This window comes from Carcharodon carcharias, chromosome 12 (assembly GCF_017639515.1).
Source record: "Carcharodon carcharias isolate sCarCar2 chromosome 12, sCarCar2.pri, whole genome shotgun sequence".
Lineage (NCBI taxonomy): Eukaryota > Metazoa > Chordata > Chondrichthyes > Lamniformes > Lamnidae > Carcharodon > Carcharodon carcharias.
Genome location: NC_054478.1, coordinates 86,215,647 through 86,227,709, shown reverse-complemented (window position 1 = coordinate 86,227,709; position 12,063 = coordinate 86,215,647). Strand labels below are relative to the sequence as shown.

Here is a 12,063-nt window from a genome sequence, read left to right as displayed (position 1 = left end):
AGTTTTCCAATTTGACCTTCCCACTGCTTCTACGAAAACCCAGCTCTAAATCCTTATTACAAAAGGATTAGAATATAAGAGTGGAGATGTCTTTCTGCGATTAAATAAGGCCTTTGTGAGAAAACATCTGGAGCACTGTGTATAGTTTTGGACTACTTATCTAATGGAGGATATACTTGCATAGAATTAGGGGTCACAGTTTTGGAATAAGGGGTCGACCATTTAGCACTGATGAGAAAAGGTTTGAGGAACTTTCTGCAGAGGGGCTGTGGCTCTTCAGTCATTAATCATAATGAAGACAGAGATCGACAAATGTTTGAGTTCTAGGGGATTGAGAGATATGGGGATAGTGTGTGAAAGTTGAATTGAGGTAGAGGATCAGCCATGGCGGAACAGGCTTGAAGGGCTGAATGACTTACTCCTGTTCCCATTTCTTATGTTCTTATCATCAGTAATTCACTATGATAGTAGCTGGTTCAGGGTTTCTGAGAATTGTACAGTAAGGCTACTAACATATGATTTACTAGGAATTGGTTGTGCGGAAAGGATGGAGACTCCCAGATTACAGCGTTGCCGAAGAATCGGGTCCTGCTCACAAGAAAGAATTTACAATAATTTGCACAGTAGAAAAATTTGTTGAAACAGGTATGAATCATGAATATTAAATGTAAAGTCCAAGTTGAGACTTTGTCACACTTCTAATTGGGGTGGTGTTTGTGGTTTAGTATATATTCTTAAAACAATGATTATAAAATAATTGTGCATGAATTAATTTACATTAACTGTCTCTCCTACATTAAATAAATGTTCTTGTGAATTCCATCTTGCATGTCTTATGTTATTATTGAATGGAATGTGGGTGTCAGTGGCAAGGCCAGCATTTATTGCGAAGGTGCTCGTGAGCTGCCTTCTTGAACCTCTGCAATCAATGTGTAGGTATGCTCACAGTGCAAGATGACAGCCATGATTTGAGTGTGCAGAAATCAATTAATTGCTGACACCTAAGCCTGTTGCATATAAAATTTACAGAATTATTATAGGGTAGAATGCTTCAATTGAACCTCCACCACACACTCAGGCAGAGCATTCCAGACCATAACCACTCGCTGCGTGAAAAAGTTTTTCCTCAGATCACTATTGCTTTTTTTACGAATTACTTTAAATCTGTGCCCTCTCGTTCTTGATCCTTTCATCCTGGGAACAGTTTCTTGCTATTCACTCTGTCCAGACCCCTCATGATTTTGAATATCTCTATCAAATCTCCTCTTGGCTTTTTCTGTAAGGAAAACAGCCCTAACTTCTCCAATCTATCTTCATAACTGAAGTTCCTCACCTCTGAATCTATTCTCATGAAGAGTAATAGGAAGAGTAGAATTCAGAGGACAGTGATTTTGTACATTCATGACATTAGTTATTTCTATTAAGTAACTTCGCTTGTGACTTTTCTCTGTAAACCCCTTTTGGATTATAAGTGTCAAATGCAGTGGCCCTTCTCAAGGGCAATTAGGGATGGGCAATAAATGCTGGCCCTGCCAGCGGCAGCCACATCCCATGAATTAATCTTTTAAAAAAAAGTTATTTTTAAGAGTCAATGCAAAACTCCTTAGTCTTTCTATTCCTATCGAGTGATGTGTAATTTCTGTCTGTGCCTTTGCTGGTGAAATGACATCCAACTTGCAGTGAGGCTTTCTGCTTAGTGTGTGGTCTGATGGGGAACTTCCACTCTTGATGACATATACTATGTGGACAAATCCAGCTCCTGCACAGCACAGTTTAATATCTTGTTGCAGGTGGCCACAGAGTCAGAGAGGGGGAAAAGCAAGAGTAGTTTAAAGCTATTTGGGAGAAGGGGATATTTCAATGAGAGTAAAATCCCATACCCAGACCAACCTATAGGAGTGATCACAGAGCCAAAATGAGGAAATGGTGGACACAACCAATATCCCTCGAGATCCCTCCTCATCCATCTCCTAAGTCTAAAATCTATCCCTGACCAATTTTTTGTTACATCTGCTGCTACTCTCCTTTGTTTTGGTTTCCATCTTTCGATTGCATAAACTTGATGGATGGGAACAGAGGCAGGCACTAAATATAGTGCCACCGACAAGCATGCTGGTTTCACATCGCTATTTTTGCTGCCAGTGATTTTCCTCAGGACAGGGGGAAGACAGGCTTGAAAACCAGCCTGTTTCAGGAGTGCGACCAATTAATTCTGTTATCAAACTCGTTAGCTCAGTAGTTCATTTTGGAATTTTGGTGGAGACGCACAAGTTGCAGGCTGGATCAGGGACAAACCAGATGCATGGAGGAGGCAACACAGTGGGGAACCAGTCATGGCCTTGCCATGATATTAGGTGGATCCATAAGAAGAAACACTGCTGAGGGGACATCCGGCCATTGGCACACAGGTGCCATCAGTTGTGTGGAGGTTGTGAAGAGAATGGTCTTTATGCACTTAGGAGGTGCAGGATGTTGTGACCCTTCTGGCATTGCGATTGCATAAGAGGAGGGGGTTAGAATTCCAGATACTATTGTGAGTGCAGCTGAGCACAAATAGGGTAACAGCTGGAAATGAGGATCATAATCCTCAGCAATAGAGGCTGTGCCCCGGGCAAGAGAAATGGATGAGGGGCAGGAAGACAGTGGAGTCCATGACCTTAGCATAGGATAGACTGCCGAAGACGGAACTACCATAAAATGTTGGAGAATCAATACCGTGGCAGACTTCGTCTATCCAGGCAGATGATCATTGAGACTTGTCCCCTTGTAGGGGAAATTCTCATATCTTGCAAGTCTGCTTACTATGCCCTGCCAGTAGCTGTCAAAGTCACTGTGACCTGGAACTTCTTTGCCTCTGGCTTTTTCTAAGGATCAGCTGTGAACCTTGATGACATCTCTCAAGCGGCAGCACACCATTGCATCTCAATGATCGCTGATGACCTATTTGCAAAGGTTGGGCAGTACATACAATTTCCAACAGATGGGGTCTCACAGCTACATAGGGCAGTGGGATTTGCTTCCATTGCTGGATTTCTCCAGGAGCAAGGCATCAGTGATTGCAGCCATGTGGCCATCAAGACACCAACTGACTAGCCAGTGAGATTCAGGAGATAGTAGCATAGTGGTTATGTTACTGGACTAATAATCCAGAGGCCTAATGATCAGAAGACCTGAGTTCAAATCACCACAACAGATGGGGAATTGAAATGCAGTAAATTAAATAAATCTGGACTAAAAAACCAGTGTGACCATGATAACCATGGGTGGGATTTTCCATCCCCTCCTGCCGTCGGGATTATCCTGTCCCACCAAAAGCCAGTACACTTTTGGCCGGGCAGCAAAATCTCCTGCAGTGGATCCCGCCATGACAAGGCATCAAAATCCCGGCCCATGAAATTAACAGATTGTCATAAAAACCCCACCTAGTAATGTTCCTTTATTGAAGGAAATAGATCTTCCTTACCCTATCTAGCCAATATGTGACCCTTGAACCTCAAAAATATGGTTGATTCATAACTGCCCTCTGAAATGGCCTAGCAAGCCACTCAGTTGCTAAGGTGACTCATGACCCCCTTCCCAAGGGTAATTAGGGATGGGCAACATTAATGACCTTGCCAACGACACTCACATCCCATGAAAGAATATTAAAGAAAATCAGCAACAGGAAGGACTTCCATTCTCTTATGTGCAGCTGGTCTGCAACCACAAAAGAACATGCATGTGTACTCACTTTCCTGGCATCTGCTGTGGCTACTTCATCATCTGGCAGTCCAGAGTGCCGCAGCTTTTCATTCCACCCCAATTTTGCCATTAAAGAATGTAAGGTCCCATATTTGGCATCATGTGTCAAGGTTTACAGTGGCTTCCAAACGTTACAAAATGCACATTTACAAGTGAAGCAAATCTCAGTAAGCCATTTAGTTTTTTGCCCGACACTGGTTTTCGTTGTGGCAGCAGCCCTTGTCATGAAGGTGCCAGTGGGGGTACCTCCAGATGCTGCTGCACCTCTGTCAGTGCAGGGATGGCTTCTGTCATAGAGCTATGCTGCATAGATGACCCCTCATTTGAGGCGACAAGGAAGCTGGTGAAGATGGCTCCCTGAGGGGTGGCGCCCTTGGATAGTGCTCTGGATAGCTAGAGGGGGACCACCAGTTGAGGTGCAACTGGCATCCGCTTCAAAGATCTTTGTGACATCAATGCCCTGACTAGTCAATGTTGCAGGATAAGGTATGCATTCTGTTCATGTCAATATGCTGCTTCTGCATCCTCTCTTGAGTTCTATCCCATATGGCTCTGCATATGACCACTTTCTCAATGGAGGAGCTTATGTGTTCAAAGCCCTGAGCCATGGTGGCACACATGGGCTGAATAGACTCAATTCCAATCCCCGACCCGCACTGCTTCGGGGAACTCTGATGTGTTGGTACACATCTGTTGTTGCTGGTCTAAGTAGAGCCTCCTTTCTCATTACTCTTGTGGCCCTGCATCTGTTCCCAGCTGAGCATGGCTGTATCTTTTGTTTTTATTTGTTCGTCCATGAGATGTGGATGTTGCTGTGGGACTACCCAGCACTCCCTTGTTTTGCTCAATAGTGCTGTCCTCTTCACCCAGTGTCACCCTTTCTAACTGTATGCAAGGACCCACCAATGTGAGTTTATCTATGCTGGTGGAGGGTATGCATGTATGATGTGATGGTGCTGGTTCTGCTATTTTAGTGTCTTGCAATAGCCCCTCATAGGACTCGGGTGTTCTACCTCCATGCCCGAACCTGTGGGAGGCATAAGAACTCATGAAGTAGCCTGTAATAACAGAGCTCTTCCCAATGCGGTTGAATCTTTGGCATGCTGTCAGATGGAGAGGAGTGAACTCCATCCCCTTAATCTACAGATTGCAATATCTTTCACCCTCTCATCCACGTATGCCCATCTTTTTTCCTGCATTGCTCCTCCAACCCTGGCAATTTCATGGTGCCATCCTCCAGTGATAATGTGGAACTGGGATACCCTTCCTCCAGTCAGAATCCAATCCCTGGCATCATGAGCCCTTTTCTCCTGCAAGGACAAAAGAGAGATAAGGTACTGCTGGCCTTTCTGACCAATGCCAGTGGCTCATTGCCATAAGCTGCATGTATCAATGCTGGCAAGTCTTCAATAGCGCTTGGGCTCGTAAGTCTTGCTGAGAGATCAGTAAGTACCCTAGACACTCATTCCTCATGTTCAGGAGCAGCATTTGCCTTCAGACTCCTCATCTGGTTTGTCTGCTGGAGGTTGAATACCCAGAGCTGGTCATCAGGGTCTGGCATTTCATTCACTTTGCCAGGGAAAAGAAAATTATTAACTTTTTATGGCACTGGACCCAATTCCTACGGATCACACATCTGCTGACTTTCTCTCACCCCAGCTTTGTTTGGCTCGGCGGCCGCCTTCTATCCTCCAGAAAGAGGACCTCCCTCATAGCCACCAGAGAAACCTCAAGGTCACCTTCGGAGAATTAAGGGATTGCCCAGCTCCGGTTACCAGGCCTGTCCTCCTGACTCCCTGCTGCATGCATTTTTCTTTCAAACAGCAGCCACGGTAATGGCTGCCACAATGGCTTTAAATAGGGCCTGTGCTTGCAGAGCCCCACCTCCATCTCAAACCATCAGCGCTAATTGGCTGCTCAGCCCACCTCCACAAAAATCACAAGCTGTGATCACTCACTCCTGCCCCAGGCTGGAATAAGGACCCAGAAACAGTCTGGACATTGAGATCCCAACCTAGAGGGAAAATCCTGCCTGTTGCTTTTCTATATTAAAGGTGGTAAATAAATACAAGTTGTTGTTGAGCAAAGTAATTGTGTATGATGCAGGTTAAAAAGTTAACTAATACTATGCAGAAATTAGAAGTTATAAACTGAAATTTTAAGCAATAGTGTACTTAAGCACAAAATTGTCACTGAATTGTGAATTTTTAATTCTTATGTACAGGTTGTGGTACTTCAAAAAAATTTGCAAAACGCAATGCTGCAGAAAAGATGGTTGCCAAACTACAGAATATTCCTGCAGGCTGGAAACAGGGAGATAAGTTCAATAGTGATGAAATTTCATTGGTAAGGGCATGATAAAAAGTTTGAGGTTTGCAATTATCTTCATGGGATGTTGTTACAATTCTAACAAAGCTGAAATCTGAGACTTTTTGACCATCACTTGCCTCAAGCAAGGAACTTGAATGGATGGTGAGATCAAAATGCTGAAAAGCATAAATCAGTTAGGTAGTTTAAAAAGTTAAAATTTTCAGCTTCAAATGCTAGTGGTGTGAATGAAACCATCAAATTGCATTTCCATCTCAGATGTGATTTTGAATTAGCATGCACTTTATTTTTGTCACCATGACAACTGAAAATGGAAAGATTATAATTTAAGATTACTTGCCTTTGGTTTAGTTGATCTTCACTGTTTTTGTTCATCTCTAGTCCTATTTCCAGATTAAGTGCTTCTTCTGGTGCTCCTGCAAATTGTTCATAAGACCCGAAACAATTTTGCTTCATTTCTAATTGATAAAACCAGAAAGCTGCAATTTTTGGACAATTTGGGTGTGCAACTGCAATACTGTTAACTCAGAAGGCTTTGCTTTTCCCAGAATATTAGGGAAGTTTAAACTGAAATCTGAATGTAACTGGAAAATTAACTGGCATGTTGCCTTCAGTTGTGACATTATTAGGGAAGCTCTGACAACCTGGTCAGTGAACCCCTCTAATTACAGGACAACACTGGAAGTGACTGATTCTTGGGGATATGTCAGCAGGAAGAATATGCTGAATCCACAAATGGAGAGATTTAATGGATATTTTTAGAGACTAAACATTACTTAATTTATAAAAAAAAAAATGAAGACCAGGATTGTCCAAATCTTTTGTCTTTGTGGGCCACTTAAGTATATAGCTTAGATTCTCTTGGGACACCTATAGTTGATAATAGATACTTGATTAATTTCATTTATTGTAAACTACCGACAGACAGAGAACTTAGTATGATTTAGAATTCATCCAGCAATATAGAAGCAGCACTAGGGACAGATTTCCGAACCTCAAGGCCCTCAAAATTCAAACAATAATCAGCGGAGTAAGAAGTATAAATGGAAATGCAAGTTGCACATGGCTCATGCGTTGTTTGGACATCCATAAGTCCTTGAGCAAATATTTCTTTTTAAATGAGTTAGGTACCTGAAACTCCTAAAAATGTTAGAAGACCCAGCCTGAAACATTTTAGACCACAAAGTTCTTAATTTGATCAAATGGAGCAGTTTGGGTTTCAATGTTTTACCTTAATTTTTGAAGAATAAGCTAGATTAGCTGATTCTATGTAAATGTCAAAAAGTTGACCTTCAAGCTTGTCTGTGCTTCAGATACCTGAAGATAAATGGGATGGTTCAAGGGGAAAGACATTGGTAAGCAGCTGGGACCTGCTAAGAAATTCATCTGGAGAAAAAATTAACCAACTTAAGAGGAGTCCACTCAGCATTCCCAACACTGACTACACTCAGATGTTGGCAGAAGTAATGGAAGAGCAAGGATTTGATGTCTCCTACCTGGATATAGGTAGGTACATTATAACAGTCTGTTTTCTTAAAGTGTTCAGTTCTGTTTTAAGTGAAAAATCATTGGTCAGAATATTTGGTAAAGCACAAATGTTCAGTTAGGAGTCACCAGGCAATTTGTAATTCTCATACTAGATGAAAATTGCAATGCAGGACGAAGGCTAATATTGCTATCATACCCAAACCTTCCATTTCTCCTCAATAATTAATCTGGAGGTCTTGCGGTGCAGCTGGTAGCATCCCTATCTGAGCCAGAAGCTTTGGTTCAAATCTCACTCCAGGAGTTAATGGCCTTCCAGGTTGAGTATCAACCTGTAAATCTTTCCAACATACGCAAGAGCAGGCGAGATTCCTGTTTAGCTATGTGGTGGAAAGAAATTGGACCCTCTATCATCACTACTTATAGCTCCCGAACTACACAACCTGCATGTAAAGTGCTTGTTGCCACAACAACTAGGACTTCTTTGGAGGTCAGTTGGCTGGATGACCGATTTGATCCCTGTTCTGGTTTGGATGGAGTTGGATCTACATCTTTCCCCTACCAGTGCTGGAGGTTGTGACACTGTGGGTTGGATTGCCTTTGGACAGAGAACTGAAGAAGAATTAATCTACATCAATCTTATTTATCATAATTGTATGTTTACTTTGTATATGCTTACAGGTATCTTACGTTTAATTCATATAATAACAAACTCTACTATTGCCCAATTGATTTTTTGAAATGGGTCCGAAGTGTTTAAAGGTGCTTTTTAGAGTTATCTTAATCTGACTTTTTTGTATTGATACAATGATTGAAATTGTATTTTTTAACTGTACTGGTTGTAACCAGTATTCATTTCAAACGGGTCTTGGCTATTCATAGTGATGACTAGATGGGAGGTTACCTTCGGTTTATGTAAGATACAGCTCATGAATATTTAAATTGAGAACATCTTTCGATAAAGGCTGCTTGATTATTTGACTTGTGTTTAACTTAGGAAAAATGATTACATTTTCTTTGTTGCAGATGAACTGACAGTGAATGGGCAATATCAATGTTTAGCTGAACTCTCAACTAGGCCAGTTACTGTATGCCATGGTACTGGAATTTCTCGTGGTAATGCTCACAATGATGCTGCCCACAATGCACTGCAGTATTTGAAGATTGTGGCTGGAAGGAATTAAGCAAAGATTCAAGGTTCATCCACATGACATTATAAGAGAACTAAGCAATTCTGAGACAAGCAATGTTCTAAATTACATGATTGAAACACAGCCTGAGATTTTAAGCTGCATTTTAAAGACTGGGATATACATACGTATGTACATGCACACAACCATCTGCCTGAGTGTTTCCTTAGTATACTGAAAGTCTAAAAAGACCTGGACTGTTTTAAAGAATTACACAGTACCTTAAAGAAGCAACATATCGAGAAACTGATTTTTAAACCTTTCTTCACCAGCCCCAAATGTGACAAATGGAGGCCTTATTAGAATTTTCGTTATGAAAAGTAAAATAATCAAACAGACAAGTCTTCCTATATGTAATTTGCTCTAATAGAAATACATGTTCAAAGACAAATAACACTTGGAAACATTGTGGGGATTTATTGACTCAAAAGCTAAAACAGACAGTTTTTTTTTAAGTTTAATTTTTTTTCAATGTAGATATACATAATGTTAGTTAATGCCTCCACTACTACTAAATTCTGCAGCTCCCTGTCCTGTGCGGTGTGGTTCAGGTTGGGAGCAGACAGAGGGATAAAATTAGACCTCTTTCTACCCTCATGTCCTAAGTTGTCACTTCATTGCAATATTTTTAAAAATTACACATAATGAGGAAGCTTAGACATTCAAAAATACTTATTCAGTTTGGTCATCTATCAAAATAATTACAATATCAAATGATGTGTAGGAAAATAATGAATTTGGCATATAATAAAACTGTTACAGGTGAATATTGAGGCCCACTATAAGTTTTCATGATAACTGATCTTCAGGTTATTCCTGAGTTTTCAGGCATTTATGCTTCTGTATCAGGCAATGTTTTTTTAAAGTAGAATCATCAACTTTTTTTTTAGAGGATATGGATATAGAAATACATTTTTCATAGCTTTATAAGCTGATACATTAAGAATATACCAAGATGTATTTATTTATATTTTCTTTGAGGCCTGAATAGTTTTCCATCAATTTTTTTAAAAAAAACTTTTCTCAGTTAACATTTTAACATGTTGACAATCGGAAAATACTGTTGTATAACTTAATTAGATAGCCTGGGATGCTGTATCACAACTACTGCATATAATTCGATTTTCTCCTGGCTATTGATTAAAAGGTTGTTCACATAATAACTGAAAACTAAACTATTTTAAAGTTTAAACCAGTGTTGTCTCTGCACTCCAAACAGCGTTTGGATGTACTAACTCCTGCTTTTATGATAATAGTTCTTGTACAAGCAAAACAATCTGTCCTAACATCCCTGGATAGCCATCTAATAATTGACTTTAGAGGACTGTATGCTTGTAAGCATGCTTTGTTTTCAGTCTTTGTATATTAAGGAACAGCTGTTTACAGAATTTTATTGATAAGTCTACAGATGGATTTATATAATTAATTATGTAAATGATTAGTACTTTCAGTAATAATTTTATATTTGATCGGTTCAAGAACGCCAGTTGGAAGCCTCAGGAAATTTATCTTCATGGCATAAACCTCATGTTTCAGGCCTTCCATTGTCTGATATCAGTGTGGCATTTATTTTTTCTGTAATTTATATTTCAGTAGCTCTATGAGAACTTTGGCTGTGTTATCCAGTGATGTAATTTTATAAGAAAACTGAAGAGCTGAATAAAGGTATTGTGTAAAAACAAGTGTATTTAATTTTGCTTGTAAACAATGGCTTGAAAATTTGGCCACAGTGCCTATTGGTCTGGGTGCTCAATGACCCAAATCTACAATATGCTTACCTTGTTGGATAAACTGGGGGATTTCACTAACATTATTTCAACTAATTCAGTTCCTGCTCTTTGCAGGACCTAGTTTTGATATTTGAACACTCTAGCAGTTTACTTTTCACATGCTAAACTTGCACAGCACAACTAGTAGAAAGGCTCCTGTACTTACTGAATTCCCAAAACATCCCTGCCGTATAGTCGAGTATCAATTTGACAAGTCCCATGTCAAATAAAGCTTTTCATACTTTACCACAGCAATACCACAATTTTATTGCACCATGGTACTGTATTATCACAAGTAGCAGATAATAGATACTGACACAAGATCTAAAATAATACAAAGAATTTGAAGCTTGTCATAATTTACTAACTAGGTACAGGATAATTTCCACAATATTTCTCTGCACCACTTGAGCCTTGCTATAATGTCTTAGATTATATGAAGTAGAATAATTTATAGCCTCAACAAATCCATGCCATAAATTCTCTAAGCTATAATTTTGAACAAAATTGAAAACTGAAATTTGAATTTTAGCTATGATACTTGACTAATTTTGGAGAGCTCATACAGTTTGTTTATTTACAAGATTGGTAACAAAAATGGAATTTGTATATAAAATAATATAACTACATACTGTACCAGTTTATAGTACCAGAAACCAACAAATAGAATATTTTTACATACATTATACAGGAATTGTCAACTTAACAAATGACAACACCTTAGTAATTATATTTCACTTAGAATATACTACCCATTACTGAAGAAACTATTTCTGATTCAACAGAGCCTAAAGAGACTCAAACATGATGAAACAATATGAATTAAATAAAAGAGGAATCTAAATTGGCTGAATTACTATTTCTTGTTTTTATCACCTTATGCTGCAATTCTACTACTTTGCATACAGCTTGCATCTCCTAAAATATAGCAGGAACTGTTGCATAAACTGATGTGCTATTTCTCAAAGAAACCTTTTGCTGCCACTAACCAAAGAGCTTTAGACTGAAGGAAAAACCATCCATAGTTCCATTGGTGCCATACAGTTTTATTAGAACAAGCACAGATAGCAGCAGTGTACAGAATATAAGTACATATATGCATTAATTAACAATTGCACTTCTTCAGGGGCCCTTTTAAATATGCACTTCAGTAACCTATTTAAGCATCACTGTCAGGTTTAGCACCAGTCAGTTCATTTCAGTTTTCCAAGACAATAAATCATCACTACAGACCTTTTGGTAAGGCATTTGTAACATTTATTGGCAGGCTAATTTATACTTGCACATGCAACTTGATTTACATTGCAACAGACACTGCAGTGTGGAGTTCTCTCTAAACAAACATATTAAAATTTATCATCTATTTAAGTCAGGCACAGCCTGAAAATACAGAAAAGTAGACACCTGTTGAAATATATAATACAGGTACAAAGCAATTCACTTTGTTCTGCAAAGCCCAATGCTTCAGTACGAAAGATACTTCCCTTTTTAATGTTTCTTAATTCCCAAAGATGAATTCCAGCCATATACAGGGTGGCGAAGAGATAGAA

At 39.4% G+C, this 12,063-nt stretch overlaps 1 protein-coding gene across 1 annotated transcript in view; it reads left to right on the top strand.

Annotated features, from left to right (window-relative positions):
• The window catches only part of LOC121285209 (interferon-inducible double-stranded RNA-dependent protein kinase activator A homolog A-like), a 50,065-nt gene extending 39,642 nt beyond the window's left edge, over positions 1 to 10,423 (top strand). The window contains exons 5-8 of the mRNA XM_041201493.1: positions 528 to 645; positions 5,966 to 6,087; positions 7,383 to 7,575; positions 8,581 to 10,423. Of these exons, the coding sequence (XP_041057427.1) occupies positions 528 to 645; positions 5,966 to 6,087; positions 7,383 to 7,575; positions 8,581 to 8,738 (591 nt within the window). The 3' untranslated portion in view covers positions 8,739 to 10,423. The remainder of the gene's footprint in view (positions 1 to 527; positions 646 to 5,965; positions 6,088 to 7,382; positions 7,576 to 8,580) is intronic.
• Positions 10,424 to 12,063: the final 1,640 nt, after the last annotated feature.